Source organism: Macrobrachium rosenbergii, chromosome 39 (genome assembly GCF_040412425.1).
Source record: "Macrobrachium rosenbergii isolate ZJJX-2024 chromosome 39, ASM4041242v1, whole genome shotgun sequence".
Lineage (NCBI taxonomy): Eukaryota > Metazoa > Arthropoda > Malacostraca > Decapoda > Palaemonidae > Macrobrachium > Macrobrachium rosenbergii.
The window spans coordinates 7,376,584-7,394,814 of record NC_089779.1 but is presented as its reverse complement, the minus strand read 5'-3'; the positions used below and the strand labels follow the sequence as shown (position 1 = coordinate 7,394,814).

General features: G+C 36.8%; 1 protein-coding gene across 4 annotated transcripts in view; it reads left to right on the top strand.

Annotated features, from left to right (window-relative positions):
• The window catches only part of LOC136825692 (transient receptor potential channel pyrexia-like), a 41,232-nt gene extending 28,148 nt beyond the window's left edge, over positions 1-13,084 (top strand). For all 4 annotated transcript variants that reach the window (XM_067082432.1, XM_067082435.1, XM_067082434.1 and 1 more), the window contains 3 exons: positions 4,759-4,845; positions 5,769-5,935; positions 9,067-13,084. In XM_067082432.1, the coding sequence (XP_066938533.1) occupies positions 4,759-4,845; positions 5,769-5,935; positions 9,067-11,541 (2,729 nt within the window). In that variant the 3' untranslated portion in view covers positions 11,542-13,084. The remainder of the gene's footprint in view (positions 1-4,758; positions 4,846-5,768; positions 5,936-9,066) is intronic.
• Positions 13,085-18,231: the final 5,147 nt, after the last annotated feature.

Genomic DNA, 18,231 nt, shown 5'->3' with positions numbered 1-18,231 from the left:
AAACTACGCTATCCCAAGTTTTCGGTCGATAGAAACGGCTGTGCTTTCTCGTAACACTTCCAGCAAATGGACAGAGTGCAAACGAAACGCTATCACGACTAATGCATAAGTTTATGACGTGCAAACGCCCACTTTTATTGGATGTATGAAATATGTAACGCTGTCGTAGCACTTAGTCAAGGGAGTGGTTGGTAGAAAACAGGGGCCATTTGGGTGACTTTTAATTTCTAATCACTAGTGCGTGCCAGATTTGAGGGATGTGATATAAAATGGAGTGACACAAAGGGAAGAATAGAATTGACTGGTGGTAGATGTTTTCTTTATGTCTTGCGTCAGTAAGCGTCTTTTGTTTAAAAAAAAAAGTTAGGAAACTTTAGCTTAAAATATAATCAAAACTAACCCCCTGGTCTGAATAAAACTAACCTTGTGGTGTTATTCACACAAGAGTTGTGGCGTTGAATCTCTGTACTTTCAACTAGACAATTAACGAAGCAGATCGATGCAAAATCCCGGGCTGGCTTGCATGACCAGAGGCCTCGTCTAGTGCACAAACACTGGGAAAAAGACTAAAACTTCACTGCAGGACGTTTCAATTTACTGAATCAAATTTCATGCTCTTCTCAGTTTGTCAGGATGAATAATTATCGGTTGTCGTTCGCGGAAACTTCAAGTAGTAGACCAGAAAGTTGTATTTTTTAGCTGTTCTTACTGAAGTGGAAAAAATCGTACTCATAGGTATATAAATTCTTGTTGATGGCCAAGGGGTTGTAAATGGTAAAACATTTTCAAGCTGAAATGCTAAACATTAATAGGAGGGAAGTTGCCTTTATATAAGTAGGTTTTTACTACTACTACTACTACTACTGCGTGTATTAATGAGATATCCAAACAGTGGAATCACTCACTTTGAATTCAGAGGAAGGAGAGAGAGAGAGAGAGAGAGAGAGAGAGAGAGAGAGAGAGAGAGAGAGAGAGAGAGATCGTGCTTAATCAGTCAGAATCCCCCTCATCGTATTGATGTTGGAGCAGAGGACTGGTCCTTCCGACATTTCGTTGAATAGAATTTCAATGTGAATTATTTGCTCTATTTAGTCTTCCAAATATTTCGACGTAATCTCTGATGGCTAAAGTAATAGGGCAGTTTCCATGCTCTCTCTCTCTCTCTCTCTCTCTCTCTCTCTCTCTCTCTCTCTCTCTGAACCAGTAATGGAAACATGGGCTTGAAATCCTGACGTTTAACACTAATGCTGACCTCAAAATGGTTTTTTAACATCAGTTTTCAGACATAATCATCATAAAAGTATAGCCGGGTAAATAAGCATAATCATTTTCGAACTTTTATACAAAATCCTCACTTGATAATGCCTTGCCTCACCTTGTATCATTAATGCATAAATAGGCGCAAGACCTTTAGGGAAATGTTCGTGGTGACAGTTTTATGGTGTTGTAATTGCGCGTTACACTCCGTAGGTTTCTCCTAAATGTAGCCGTTCATTATCTGGTCATTTTGATTCCTACGCGCATTAAGAGTCGGTGAGTAATAGTTCATTAGTGCGCATTAGTGTTTTTTTTTTTTTTTTTTGTAAGTTTTTTTTTTTTTTTTTTTTTTTTTTTTTTTTTTGAAAGGGGTGATGAGTTTTCTCGCTAGCTTGGTTGTTAACAACCGTTGTGTGTGTTTTTATACTAACTTTGAGTCTTGTCTGCATGAGTGGTTATTTCCCCCTTTAGTTATCCACTATTTTACTCTTCATTCTGGTGTGTGCAGTTTCTACTTATGTTTGAAAAGTTATCCACTATTTTCTTTGATTTTGGAGTGAAATGTGGAACCTTTAAACATTTGGTTTGAAAGACTTTTTTCCAAAAAAGTAAGAGAACAAACGATAACTTTCGTTTTTCTGAGAAGAAAATGACTCTGCTAATATAGCTGTAATAATATGAAAATGCCTGATAATTATCAGATCTGGTTTCCGAATAGTATATTGTATCACAGTTAATTATTGTTTGGGATATGAGAGAGAGAGAGGAACGGGGGCGGTGTGCGCGGGGCGGGGGGGGGGGGGAGGATTAGGAGGATGGGACGGGTGGCTGGGTAGTAATGTATTATTCTGCGTGTCTGAAGCAAGTAATAGCCAGGGCCTCTAAAAGTCATTATGGTTAAGTGACGCAAGGGACCCACTTTAATTACAAGTGCCACTCTTTCTGCTACATTTCATGTAGGTAATTCCTTAATGAACGCTATCAACTACTCATAAGTAGGTTTATTTTTTCTTGTAAGGGAACCTACGGGAATTTTTATAGGAACGGAAGGGATTAAATAGTGGGGTAAAATTTCCCAGGAAACAGAAAGGCGTATAAAAATGAGTAATTTGATCGCTCGATTTTTTGGTGACTTGAGAATATAATGTGGGTATCTAATTTTCATAACTTATTAATGCCTGATTGGAAATGAAAAAACAAAACAAAACTGTCTTTTCCTTGTAGAGGCAAGCTGTTAATGATAAATATGCATAATACGTTTATAATCAAACTTGCGCACCCATAGAGAGAGAGAGAGAGAGAGAGAGAGAGAGAGAGAGAGAGAGAGAGAGAGAGAGAAAACCCTGTGTAAACAGTGTCTTAAAAGCCAAGCGTTACTTATGCATGATCGTTACTTGCTTTCCTGAGTTATTTGTTTACCACCGTAAGAGGAAGTCAAATACGACAGTACGGCAACAGGCTCCATGTCTGTGCCGCGTCAACACGGTCATGGAATTTCCTGTATTAAACTGGGTGGATACGAAGTAATGATACTTGGTTACGGTGAATCATAATGCATAAGCTTTTATCTTCCCAATATAAGCAACCTTCCATGGACAATGACTTGAGAATGGAAGTGTAGACCCTCTTTGAATTGGAACATACAATTAGGCCATAACATGCTTTAGCCTTTGTGCGAGATTCAGCTTGCCTGATTAAACAGACCGGTTTCAGCTACGTGGAAAAACTGTTTTCAAGGACTTTATGTTCATAGTCATTGGTGGAAGCTATGTATTTGCTTGGCTGTGTATACTTCAATATTCGCTTTCTTGTATGATTTATCCTTTGTCAAGACTGATTTCTCTCTCTCTCTCTCTCTCTCTCTCTCTCTCTCTCTCTCTCTCTCTCTCTCTAAACACACACACACCAATTACATCTTACACACACGCACGCACACTCACTTCCTACACACTTACATACATTCACTTCCTGCACTCTTGCACATATTCACTTCGTGCACACACACACACACACACACACATACATTCACTTACTACACACACACACACACAGACACACACATTCACTTACTACACACACACACACACACACACACACACACACACACACACACACACACACACACATTCACTTACTACACACACACACACACATTCACTTACTACACACATACATTCACTTACTACACACACACACACACATTCAATTACTACACACACACACACACACACATTCACTTCCTACACACACACACACACACATGCACTTCCTACACACACACACACACTCACTCATTACACACACACAGACATACATTCACTTGCTACACACACACACACACACACACACACACACACACACATACATTCACTTCCTACACACTCACTCGCCACGCACACACATACACACCACACTTCCTATATCACAAAGTTGCAATTTCAGTCATGGAAAATCCTCTAATCCTTTTTATTCTGTGTCCGTAAGAGTCACCCTTTCGCCTCCTTTCCCTCGCTTGTCCATCCGCCTCTACGATGCAAATGGCTCTCTTGTTAAAGTGCAGTGCAAACTTACACCAGAAGTTAATAAAGAAAAATTAAAAGGGGTGGTGGCACCAAGCGAGTACGGGCTTTGAGAAGAATTTCTATTGGCCCATCAGGAATGTAATTGGGGGGATTGAATTGCCAATTATACGAGATGGAACCAGGGGGAAAAAGCCATCATTAAGCCTTTATTGACAACCATGAAACACGGAATGAGGCTTGTTTTTGGGATGTATTTTACTTCATTTTATTTTTTAGGGGGCTGGGTGAATCGTTGGGGTGTCATCTTGAAGATTTATTGTAAATAGAATTAGCTTTTGTTATTAAGGGATTTCCTGTCAACGTGATTATTGTATCTTGTCTGACTAAATATTTGTCTTGAATGTTGACTAAAATATCAGCCTCAGAGATCCTTGGGTTAGATTCTTTTAACGTTTATGGTATGTGGTGATGGGTTTATTTGGGATTCTAATTAATATAACTTTTCATTGTTTACCGAGGATGTGTTAAACATGGCACATCAAATCTTTTAGTTAATTGCGTAAAATGACGGTTGTACTCATTCTAACTTAGTATTAAACTCGTTCTCTATTGACAGTTTTAAATTTACAAATTTGAGAAGTTTTTCATATCCTGCTTAAGGGATGTCACTGCAATTTTGAAAGTCTTTAATTATCAATAAATTTTCAAAGAAAGTGCATGCTATATGGAGCTTAAGCCATTGAGCGATTGTTAGCTCCTGAGCAACAGAGATAAAATTTCCCTTCGATTTTCATGCTGTATCTGAATCTTAAAATTAAAATGTGTTAATAATTTATCGCACCTTACCTAGAACTAATAAATTTACTGCACATGCAATGAAACATTATAACCAATGTGTCTGCTTCTGTGGATAAAGGTGTTACTCGTCCAAGAACCTGTTCCATTTTCTTTCTCAGAACTTCTCTCCGTTTTCTCACAGGCAACGCTATGCAGGATGGAGGTAACACTCCGGGGGGCGATGGCGAGGACCATTATATACAGGAGATGCTCACCGCTGTTCAAACGGGTCAGTTGCGCTTCGTTTTCCTCTTCGAAGCGGTATCCTGTATTTATTGTGCTTTGAGGTTTTTAATCGTGAAAGTATATCCTTTTAGGTTTTATAACCTTTTAGGTGATAAGATAATTTTAGTTTGTGAAAATGTCACTTGGGTGAACTGCAAAACACCTCGGTGACACTAACGGTATATTGAAGTTACAGTCGGTTTAATCTGAAAGAACTTTTGTCTGTGTGAACTTTGCATATTTTGATATGCTGCCAGTTTCTGTGATAAATGTATAAGGGTTTGTAAAGAGAAAATCGCCTTAGTTTTCCCATTTGCATGCTGTTATATATATGATCTCAGCAGGAGGCATAGAAGTGGTTTTGATGGCGCTACACGGTAGACGAACTTTAGTTCTTAGTTTGTAGTCATACTGAAAACGTGATATACCTCGAGAAAAAAAAAAAAAGTTTAGCATATATGAAGAGACGACATGCAAATATTCATTCGGATATCTACTTGTATCTCCCTCTGTAACACTCCTGGAACCCGTAAGTAGGCTAATTATTAGATCTATATAACTGGTACCGAGCTGGATTTAAGATTAACGCTGATAATTACATGTCCTGACAAATACACTGATTTTGCATATAGTGTTTAGTACTATAAAACTCTAAAAATTGACTTAACTCGGACGTCGTGGTATGTGCGTGTGGCTTATCTTTTGTCAGATGGATTATTCAGAATTAACCTCGAACGTTTTTAATCCACACAAATTGAAATAAGCATTAAAGTTACAATAACTATTATTTTATTGATTGTTTCTTTTTACTCTATTTCCCTTCTGGTGTGATGGCGATATAACATGAACAGATTGATACACAGTGCTTTCCCCAAAGTCAAATGAAGAGTTTTACTTTGTTTTCGTTAACTTTTTGATAATTTGCAGGTGACGAAGAGAAGCTCAAGGAAGCGATCAAACATCTGCCCGCCAAGTGCTTGAATTACGTCTACCCGCACCCTGTCTATGCCACGGCCCTCCACGTCGCTGTGCAGAACAACTCCACCGAGCTGGTTGCCATACTTCTCAGTGCCGATGCTGATCCCAACGCTAGGGTAGGACTTGCGTTTTCTTTACAGAATTATCCTTTATTGTATTTACTTTATAGAATTATTCGTTATTGTACTGTATAGTTTTTCTTTGTTTTTAATATTATATGATGTACAGTTCTCCATCATCATCATCATCATCATATACTCTTTAATAACAAATGCGCATGGCCACGTTTTACTTTTACTTATACTTGTCAGTTTTGTAACTAAAGTCTTTTTATAAAGCCCCAACTTGACTAAAATTATTCTAGCGAGCTGAATGGATTATTTCCTTAGAAGCTTCAGAAGTTAGTATATGTTGGTTTCATCCCATACAGGAAATATTTATAGCACCAGTAAATTTGTAGATTCAGATTTAGAAATTAAATAAGCAAAGGTAAGGAATAGCCGAGATAAATGCACATACTCAAGTAGAGGCTGAAATAGAAATCGAGGTAAAATAGAAAATACAGGGTTTTCTTACGGTTATGTTAGATGACCAAGTTGAAGGCAAGGACAGGAAGCCTTAACCTTCGGAAACAATATGGATTCTACGCTCTTCCCAAACAAATGATGGGTTAATCAGTATGTGGGTTGGATAAATTCTTAGTCTGAAGGAATTTTATAAGGGGAAACTTTACTTTCATAATATTTTTGTATTGATTGCCTGGGATATCTGCAATACTATTTTTTTTTTCTTTGGCAGTTGGCGCATCACTAGTGCTAGGTTTAGTCATCCTACTCCAGAGTTTTGGGTAGTTTCGACACTTGTTAATAATACACTTGAACACGTCTTCCTCCTTTGTCTCATTTAGCTTTGTTTATATTAACTGGAATGTTTAATTGCCAGGCAAGTGTTTAATTGCCTTTATATCATAGATTTATTTCACCCCCATTTTCTGCGGTTAACACTTTTTTTTATCTTGGCTCCCAGTGCTATATAAGCTTAATAGGTAAATGAAAACTACTTTTAGCTTTTTTTTCATTCAGCTGTTAAACCCTGAATTATGATAACAGTAAGTTACTTAATCTAGGATACAAAAAGGATAATGGAATGTTTGAAGAAATTTGAACTTCAGACTAAGGTTGAATGAAGGCATTTAATCCCATGAACCTTTTTTTTTTTGAGGCAGTTATAAAATTATTTAATAACATGTATACTGTACTTAAAATTAATATAGAGGAACAAAAATATTGGAGGCCCCGTAGGGGAGGGTAGCGCCATCAGTGCACCTTACACAGTGCACTGTAGGCATTACTTAGTGAAGTTTGCAGCTTACCTTCGGCCCCTAGCTGCACCCCCTTTCATTTCTTTTACTGTATCTCCATTCATATTCTTTTTCTTCCATCTTACTTTCCACCCTCTTCTAATAATTATTTCATGGTGCAACTGCGAGGCTTTCCTCGTTACACCTTTCAAACCTTTTACTCTCAATTTCCCATTCAGCGCTGAATGACCTCATAGGTCCTAGTGCTTGGCCTTTTGGCCTAAATTCCATATTCCAATTCCAAAAATATTGGAGATGACTTTATGCTTTCTATGCACTCTGCTTTGATTAGTATGCTATTATAATTAGGAAAAGGGCATATGAGAATAAATTAATGCCCATTTCACCATCCCGTGCAATATACTGGTGTATTTTTGACAGTTATAATTAACAAGATCTGTTTGCATGTAATCTTTTAGCTGTATTGATCTGCCATTAAGTTTTCTTTACCACAAATGCATTTTAAGGCTAATATATTCTTTAAGGAGAAAATCTTCCAGAGTTTCCTACGCGAAGACTGTAGTAGCCTACATACATTGGCATGTGACATTCTCTGTTTTATGGAAATATGTAAGACACTATTTTTGGTTTATAATCTTTTTTACCACTGCTGCTGCTGCTGCTACTACAAGTTGCATGCACACCATCAGCAGCGATGCTTAAGGATTCATACTAGTAGCAGTAAAAAAAGTATAGGTATTCATTTACACACTTCCCGTATCAGAGGATGCACATTACCGACAATACAACATCCTTTGTTTAAAGTAATTGAGAAGATTTTGTTGTTTTCAAGTTGTATCAAATGGTAGATGAACACTACTAGTATTAAAGTTTGCACAAGCAGATTTTTTTAGGTTATTAATCTAATATACTACTGTATTGTGCAAGTTAGGAGAAATAAGCATCAAAATGGTTAAATTTCAAGGTTTTTTTTCCTGAATATACTCCATCGATAAAACTGTGCCTATAAAGAAAGTTTAAAATGATCATAACTACAGCAAAGCTGTCAATTCTGAAGAATTTAATTATCATCATTAAAGCCTCAAGGCAGGTTTACTCTCCCTTGTTCTGATCTAAAATTATTTCTTATTCTTTTTTGCATAAAAATTTTTAATGTTTATTACCTGTTTCCATGTTGTATATACATCACAATTTCATTTCTGGATTGTATAAGATGGATTGTTATCATTCTGCACACAAACTCTTGGACAGGGTTCTTTCTGTTTACTGAAGTTCTTGCATAACTCATCGATCCCTTTTCAGCTGTGAAGTTGAATGCATCCTTGGACATATGTTGTTGGAAAACTAAATACCAATTAACAACTGGTAACCTGAGGATCACGCAGTTTCCTTTAGTTAAAGGATAAGGAATTCTGATGTGCTAAAAACAGACAAGCCTCAAAATCTCAGGAAGTTTGATCAAACTGAAGAACATCTTGGCCGAAGTTTTAACTGAAGCTGTTAACGCTGTATATGGTAGTAATGCCATTACAGTATTCACTTTCTTAGTATCATATACAGTATGAATGTTGGCCAATTTACACATACAGTATTTGATAACCTGAAACATTGCCCAAAGTATGATGGTTAAAAATGAACCTTGTATAATCTTTCCAAAAGGAGACTGGAATACCAAGCACTCAACTTTTCTGCATTGTGTGTAGAAGGGGCTTTCATTTAGAAAACATTGCACATAAGAGACCAGTGTACTGTGGCTATGAATCTAATTCTAGGATAAGGTATCAGTAATGAGTGATGTATTAATTTAAAATCAATCGTGCATAATTCAGTAAAAAAAAGTGGCTTTTTGTTAATGGTTATTTGTATTAAAATTAAATTTTACTGACAATGAATAAGGTTTTACATAATGCCTATTTGTTTTTACAGGATCTGCGAGGCAAGAAGTACTGTCCTATCCATTATGCAGCCCACAACGGTAATGCAGAAGTTCTCAAAGCTTTAATTAAGGCTAATGCTGATGTTAATGTCAAAGAAGGGGAGTTTGGAAGGAGCGCTCTTCACATCCTTGCTAATCGCTGGAAGACCAAAGAAGATTCTTTCAAGGAGGCCTTGGATGCCGTGTTGAGTTGCAAGAAAATAAAGGTTGATATTTCAGACAGCAGTGGAACCTCCCCACTCTTTATGGCTGCCACTAAAGGTTGGGAATATATGGTTAAAGCTTTAATTCTAAAAGGGGCTAATACAGAGAGCACTGTTGGAAATAAAACTACAGCAGATGTAATTAAGACCAAACTACCTGGTTTATTAGAAACTATTGACTTCTCTCAGGTTGAAAAACCTCAGCGTGACTTTGGGGAAGAGTTGTATGATGCCTTAAAGCATGAGGATTTGGGGCTGTTCAAGAACATTCTTAATGAAATTAACAGTGCAAGTGAGATATCAAAAGCATCTATTTTGGAGGAAGACCATGGTGAGTACAATCTTCTCGGATATGCTTGTGAAAATGGGTTGTCAGACTTTGTAGCTGAACTTTTAAAGAATGGAGCAAATCCATCTCAGAGAGATGAAACTAACAAATCATCCCCAATACTGTATGCCACAAGAAATGGATTCCACAAAATTGTAGAGATGCTCATTGAAGCCATGAAAGACCGTGGCGATTTAGAGAAAGGAGCTCTTAAAAAGGCAGACCTTCGAAAGGAAACGCCCTTGCATAAAGTTGTTAAAAAGGAATTTTCACTCAAAAAGGATGGTGTTGACTACTACCAGTGCTTACAGTTGTTGCTGGAAAAGAAACGATACCTGGACATTGATGCTTTGGACGAATTTCATAACACACCCCTTCACTATGCAGTCCTGTGCGAAGACCAAAGTTTTGTGCGTGCTCTTCTTTTGAATGGCTCCCACCTGGGTATTAGGAATAAGTTTGGAACACTCGCTATTACTAGAATACAAGCATCTGTTCTTGAGGAGGTTCTGAATGACTGTATTAAATACAAGAATAATATAGCTGACCGTGATTTTGAAATCATTCTGCACTACAGCCTGTTAGCTCCACCTGAAGCTTCTCAACAACCAGAAACAGAATGTTTGAGATTCTTGAGTGGGTCAAGAAAACACAGGCGGCTTCTCCTGCATCCAATCATTGACACTTTCCTTTTCCTTAAATGGCAGAGAATAAGGCAATATTATTTCTTCAACATCTTAGCCTACACACTCTTTCTCATACTTCTTACAGCTTATATCCTTATTTATCATGGTACTTACATTGAACCTGCAGAAAATTCTGTTGCTACCGTAGCAGACAATTCATCCCTAAATGCTACTGCTACAGCAGAAGGAAATATGGGTAACTTCCTGGGGAAATGTATTCTTCAGGCATTAATTGCTCTTCTAGCTCTTTACATAGCAGTGAGAGAGGGAGTTCAGTTTTGTGTATCGTGGAGGCTCTATATAACACGTTTAGAAAACTGGTTGGAAATCTCCATTGTTGTGCTCACTGTGTTCCTTCTCTTCATACCAATGAATGTTGGAGTACAGCAGTCTCTTTCTGCCTGGCTAATACTCTTCTCTTGGATTGAATTCATACTCATTCTTGGACGTCATCCCTACCTAGCTGTGTACATAACAATGTTTACTACAGTTACATACAACTTCTTAAAGTTCATTGTTATGTTTTCTTTTATGGTAATTGCTTTCAGTATCAGCTTTTTCCTAGTCTTTCAAATGAATGAAAACTTTGAAACTTATCATCAAGCTCTTCTGAAAACAATTGCTATGACCACAGGAGAAATGGAGTACACTGAACTTCCCCTCTCTACATTCCCTGTATCATCTCACCTCCTGTTTGCTGTTTTTGTATTCCTTATTGTCCTTGTCTTGATGAATCTGCTCAATGGTCTGGCTGTCAGCGACATCCAGCAGATTCAGCAGGAAGCAGAGATTGTTAGTTACAGTAGCAGGGTGGAGCTAATTTCTTACATAGAATCTGTCTTTCTTGCAAGTCCATTCCAAAGAATACTTCCTGGCCCAATTACATGTTGTGACAATGGTAAAGAAGACTGTTATTTTGCAGCATGCCTGGATTCTCCTAACCCAGCCATGAAGCTTCTGAACTGGATGGGTAGGAGAACACTCATGTTTCACTCATGTCTTAGAGATCACAGAATTTTTGTTTATCCTAACCGTGGTAGGGAACGCTGGCATATTTGTTACTGCCACAAATTCCACATTAAGGAGGCACAGATAGAAGCTGCTAAAGATGTTGTCTTAGAAAAAGAGAACTCTGCAACCAACAGACGTCTGTCTGGCCTTGAAAATCGCCTTGATGAAGTTATGGCTGCCATAACCACCCTGACAGATAAGGTCAATAGGCATGTCCTTTGTCCCTCCCCACAGTGACTCTCTTGTTCACACACACTTACTAAAGTTGATTCATAATGTGAATTTGTGAATTCATAATATTCTACATGTCCAGGCTTTCTCCTTCATTCAAGAAAAAAAGCCATCTTAATGTAAACGAAAAGATAAATGTCAGTACAGTAATTGTGTGTGGAAGAAGTATGCAATGCCATCTTTTTGTAGTTTCATTAACTACACAAACTAAGTAATTTGGTTTATCGTAAGCACTATATTTTGTGATAGAATAGTGGATGCTTATAAAATAAACATTTATTAAGTCACACAGCTCTACTTGAATTACAGTGTCATTAAAACTGTGAAAGCAGATATGCAACTTGAATTAAGGTAGTTGGCAGAATAGTGTTCATTGAATGTCAACTTTGATTTTATGTAAATTTTTATCCAGGGAAGGTGCTATTTTAGGATTCTCACAACTGGAATTTTATTTATTGTATTTGTACTGTACTTAAAACTATGTATTATGATTAAGCTGTATAGTATATAATTTCTTACATGAACTGTATTTCTTCAAGACAATGGTAGAGCACAAGGAATTTTCCCTTGCTATGAATTTGGTTTAGCTTATATATTACAGCTATGATGTAATTATTTTTAATAGCTTAGGGCCAGATGGCGTTTAGTGTGTAAAATATAACTTCAATGCATAATATAATCCAAACAAATAACTGTACTGCAATACACAGAAACAAAATCTATTTTTCAACAACAAAACCAGTACTACAGTATATATACATTATAATGTTTTAAATACCTCGGTTGAAATATTTTAGCATTTTGCTAAAAGAAGTTTCGGTATTTGTTTTTTTCACTCCTGTGTTAGCTATTGCTTGAGACAGATATTGAACAAATATTTTAATGTGCCATTTGTATTACATGAAACATTAGTGTTAAAATGTTGAAGCACAGTGCCTACATATTTATATATAGCATATAACTATCGTGTAAAAGAATTGCGTGTAATGGCATAAGTACCTGCTTTTACAATTTACCTAGCCAATGATGATTGAGGTAATTTTTTTCTAATGTATCAAAATACAGCACAGTATACTGTATTAAATTCAATAACCTTTTTCATTGGTGTGTTTGTAGAGAATTACTTTAGAATGAAATTCTTTTTGACCTTACTATGAGTGAATGTGGAACATTAGTATTAATCAACAAATAACATTTGTGTTATTCAGTCCAGTTCCTTTATTGCATATAAAGCAGCAGTTGGAATTATGCAGCTTTTACGATATCCTCTGTAAGTTCAGAATGTAATAAGGTTGTGAACTTCTGTGGCTACAAAGTGCTGTACGTACACTTGATCATTTATTTCCTCGTATGATCTAGTATGTACAGTACTCTATATGCATGATTTGTACTTATTTTGGATATATATATAAGGTTACCAAGTATGTCAGAGATAAGTGGTATCTGACAGAACTGCATGTTTTAACTTTGTCTTGCAGAATTATGATTTGATACTGAAATTAGTAATGTAAATTATGCTTTTACAGAAAATGAATAAATAAAGCATACATCCAGTGAGTTTCAGGACCCCATAAGAATATGACTTTTGTAATTCCAGGAATTTCTTGTGTAAAGTAAGAGAACTATTTTGGGTAAAAATAGTTTGGTTACAAATGAGCCTTGCTATCAGCAGGAGACTAATGACCCTAGAGAAGATATTAATACTGACCTGTGCCACTATTACAGTGCTCTTTGGCCCTCCCAGGGATGACCACCAGTGCTGCTCACAATTGTTCTGTTGCATACACATGAGTACGGTCATTAGGTATCCCTTCTTACCCATGTTTTTCTTGTAATTACTGATGCAATGAGTGTTAAGGTGCACTTCAATTTTTGTTTGCATTGTGATAACTCTGTATAACTACTTTTCCCAAGCAGCAGCAATTTCTCAAGTATGCAACATTTTTCAGTGTGGTTTTCATCATTAAAAGTGTATTTCATCAGAGTTATGCACTACAATACTGATTTTTTATTTTCATTTAATTTTGTGTTACTTTCGGTACAAATTGTTGTCAACCTAAACTTCTTCATGTTTAAGTATCTTGCCATTTTGACTTGTCTGCATCTTTATTCCTTCTTGCCATTATCAAGATGGCAAAAAGAAAATTTTCAGCTGGGAGCGGTGCAAATTTTGTTGAGACTTCAAAATTGAAATTTATGAAACCCTGGTGTAGAATCAGTGCAATAGCTGTAATTCCCTTAGAGAAGGAAAATTATCACTAGAGCAGATGATGCAGAAACAGTTTCTAAATAGACACTGCCAATAGTGATGTTCCTTCTCTTGCCTCACACATTAGCATTGTGTTGGTTTTTGTAAAGTGAATTTGCTAGCTTAATCTCTACTGCTTGGAAAATTTAATAGTTTATTCTCAGTCCAGTAGCAGACACCTACATAGTTGTCCCAATTTGCCCTTGTGTTTCAGGTAGTTTACCATTACTGTATTTGACTTCTGCCTCTGGTTGGAAGAAATGAATGGAACTCCCTTTTGGTGCATAAAGCCCCTCAAAGCTGCTGGCCCTCTTAGCCCACAGCCTTGCTATTCTATTTCTTCCTGGCTATTGTGACAAACCTTCATGAGGAAGAGGAGAACAGCACCAGAAAAGACAATCTCGATCATTGGGCTGTCTCATTTTGCACTTTGTTGTTCCACATTCTTGGGTTGTTTCCTTGTCTGAGGGTACCTCAAGTACCCCTGTATTGTGTACTGCTTTATACAGTTTTATTTTCATTTTTTTAGTTTATATTTGTATATTTGTTTTTATTTATATGTATATTTTATATAATGAACATGTCATAAAATTTTCCTTAATATTTACCATTAGGTATATGGATGAAATCTCTGTATTGTTTGCTAATTATTATTATTCACTGTTCTAATCCTTCCTCTTCTCTCTTTTAGCATATAGCCATTGTCTGTCAAAGCTTGGTTATGCTTATTATGGGCGGTAATGAAGACGATTTGCACAAAATGAACAGTTCGGTCCACATGAGTTAAGGAAATTAGCTCCATCTCTCCAGCTCCAAATAATCTGATAATGCTAAGTTACAAGAAAGAAAAGTTTGACAGCCACTTTGTAGCTGATTTGAAAAACTGGACGGCATTCACATCTGTTATCTTCCCAAGCCTGCTTCTTCCTTCTGAATTTTCCATAAAAATTGGATGTTCATGTCTTGCTTCCGCAATTGAATGATGTCCTCTGGGCTTTATCCAACAAGACTTCTACCATTCCATAAGTGGCTGTCAGACTGAGGCATGAGGAATATTTTGACTTCTGGCAAACCAATGATTTGTAATAATCTTAGCATTGCTACTGACTACACACAAGGTAACACAGACTGAATTATTGGCTCTAACCCTAGAGGCAAAATTTCTTTTGTCAAAGAAATAACATCCATGTCCCAAGATGAAAGAAGTTAGAAAAGGCTCCACATGGAAGGAGTTTTAACGGAGATTATTATTGTAAGCATCAACTTGTCTGTTACAGCTATATTTTTCTCACTGAAGATTTTTGGCTCTTTTATTAGCAGAGACAGGGCTCTTGGATTCAGAACTGGAACACATTAACAGGACTGAGGTCTTTTAGGTTCACCATCACTGTGAACAGAACTACATAGGTGACACTGTGATCAGACTTAGTTCATACATTTGGGAAGGAGGTCCTAAGCTGAAAACCTTTACTTAAGAGAACAAACTTTCATAAACCAAACTTGTGATTACAAGGTTGATGACAATGCTTAAGACAAAATCTTCCAGTAACAAGAAAGGTCAGGACCAGGATTAAGCTCATTTCATTCACCTGTTATATAAGAACATGGAAGGGTTATGAGGACATGAAAGGATTCAGACCACTACTAGCCTGGACAGTCCACGGTATGAAAATATGAACAGGAGGAAACCAAAAAGTTGCAAGATAAAACTATCAGATTTGGCACTCCAAGCATATACTGTATACAATGAAAGATCAGCAAAAGTTCAGCAAGAAGCATGCAAGCACATCAGAAGAATTTTCCTTGTTCTAGACATTCTGTCATCCAAAATGGATAGATGATGAAGATGGAGGCTCATTATAAAGTTCCATCAGTATTTCCTCATGTAGGAAGATAAAGTTCTCACAAAAAATGGTGAAATAAAAGTTAACAGTTCAGCTTCACTCTCCACCAACAAGTTAACAACACACACGTTGCACAATGAATAGAAGCATCCCATTCCTAGCTTTCACTTGGTAGTTACTGGTTATTTAAGAACAGAAATTAACCATCTCTTAACATGTCAAAAGGCCTTTGTGTAACTTACAACACATACTGAGAAACTGGGTAGAGGACAAGAGCCTTTAACATACTGCTTACCACCAATTAAAAGGTAATTATACTTTCAATAAAAAAAAAAGGTTATACAAGAGACAGACCTCAAATTTTACTAAAATTCAGTGGCAAAATCGCTAACATGCTGAATTCCTATTAGAGTACAAACAAAAGATATAAGACATTCTATCAAGTCCTTTCCACTATAGGCAAAATATGCATCTCAATGGCTTGTATTCTTCACACTGTTCATCAAATGACTGGTCAACATCACCCATGCTAACTCTTATTTGTTTATCCAACTCAGCATTGGATTTATATCAGTGAATCTAAAATAAGGAGAAATGTTAATGATATATAATGATCAAGCAAATTTAGCATTGAACTTTGAGGTTCTGGAGAGCTATGCCTCTTGACTGCTCATACTTTTACATTTTTTTATTGTTCATTTTCATTGTTTTAAAGTTTTAATACATTGTGCATCAAATATTCACTTAATTCTCATATGAGTACTGCCTGTAATGGCACCAGTATGCACTGGAGGTTTTAAGGAGTACTTTTTTGCATTGTTCGTACGCCTTATTGGAATGGAATGGAATACAGAATTTAGGCCAAAGGCCAAGCACTGGGACCTATGAGGTCATTCAATGCTGAGAGAGAAATTGAGAATATAGAAAGTTTTAAAGATATAACAGGAGGAAACCTCAGTTGCACTATGAAAGAATGAAAGAGGTTGCAGCTACAGGTCAAAGGGACACTGGAAAAGAACCCTAAGTAATGCCTACACTACACCACCTGAGGTGCACCGACGGCCCTAGCCCCCTACGGGAAATAACCTTGTTCTTAAAGCCTTTTTATTCCCTTTAACATCAGCCACATTGTACTCTATATGATGGATATCAGTAATCTTTGCAATTGACAGGGTTGCCACACCAGTCAATATGTGGTGGGGCAGGTAAGCATTCTTAAAGCTATTAACTCACTACCTGGTCTAAAGTTATGAACAGCATAGTCATGATTTGTCAAATTCACTATTTTATAGAAGACTGAATTCTTTACACTGACTCAACCATCTTACTGAAGCTGAAGGTACCCCTAACATATTTTCTTAAAGCCTAGGTCATTAGTATCCTCTAGCAGTGTTTGGTAGTAGTAACCTAGGTATGTGTAAAACTTTGAGATCTGTTTCATAGATTTTAAATTTTGACTTTAACTACATGGTATTTTGTTATGGTACTGTGCGACATTAAATACTAAATTATTATTCTTCCTCACAGGAGGCTAACCTGGAGGTGACAAGATTAGAGAGGGAGCTTGGGGTATTGCAGCATAAGATATGAAATGTAATAATTCAGAGAGCAAAGCAATTAAAACAGCCATTCACAAGCATGGGATTTAAACCTCTCAACTGCATGGACAAGACTAGAATGAAGACAAGTATATCTAACATTTCCTAAGTGGCCACCGGACTACAATGAAACTAAGCCAATGTTCACATGCTTTAAAATGTGATCCTACAATTATTCAGGACTACAGCATGACAGCAGAACAAGCTTGAAGGTGGAGATTGTCCGGTTCAGCATCTCAGAAAATATTACATCTACCACAAAGACACCTTGACCATATCAGTACACGACATTTGCAATGGTTGTCTGCCAATGTTATCCAGTTTTATGCTTATCCAGGTTACAAGATAGTGTATATAAATACCCAAGGTCAGACAATATATAATTATTGGTTAAACCATAAAATCAAACAAGGGTGTTTACATAATGCAGGATCTACCTGCAAGTGAAGGTAGAAAAAATACTATGAGGGTTGAAAAGACAAAAAACCGATACAGGCTTGCTTATGAGGGCAACGGGGGAGATAAAAGAACAAGCAGTCACAAGCAGAATGATCCCAGACAAGGTAAATGATGCAACCAGATTTGTACCAAACTGGTATCAGTAGCAGTGTATTACTGGATGGTCTTCCAGCAATATTATTAATAATAATATTTAACTAGAGAGGCAACTGCACACTTTAATAATGTACTGGGATGTACTATAAAAAGATTCCATTAGCTTTACAGTGGATTAAAAGCACTATTGTGGCCACTTAACAATTCAAGTGGATCATGCATGGTCTTTACAAATATAAACATTGGGAATTAATTTAAAAGAGGACTACAACTCCTGCCCTTTCCTAAGATTAACAAGTTCATTACTATCCAAGCAATTCTCCAGGCCGGGTTAGCATTTAGGCTAAACTTTCTCAAGGAAGAGAGAGGACGTGGAAAGATAAATTCAGACATTCTACACATGCTTTGGGAGGTGCTAAGACTACACCTTCATGGGACTGAAGAGGGTGAG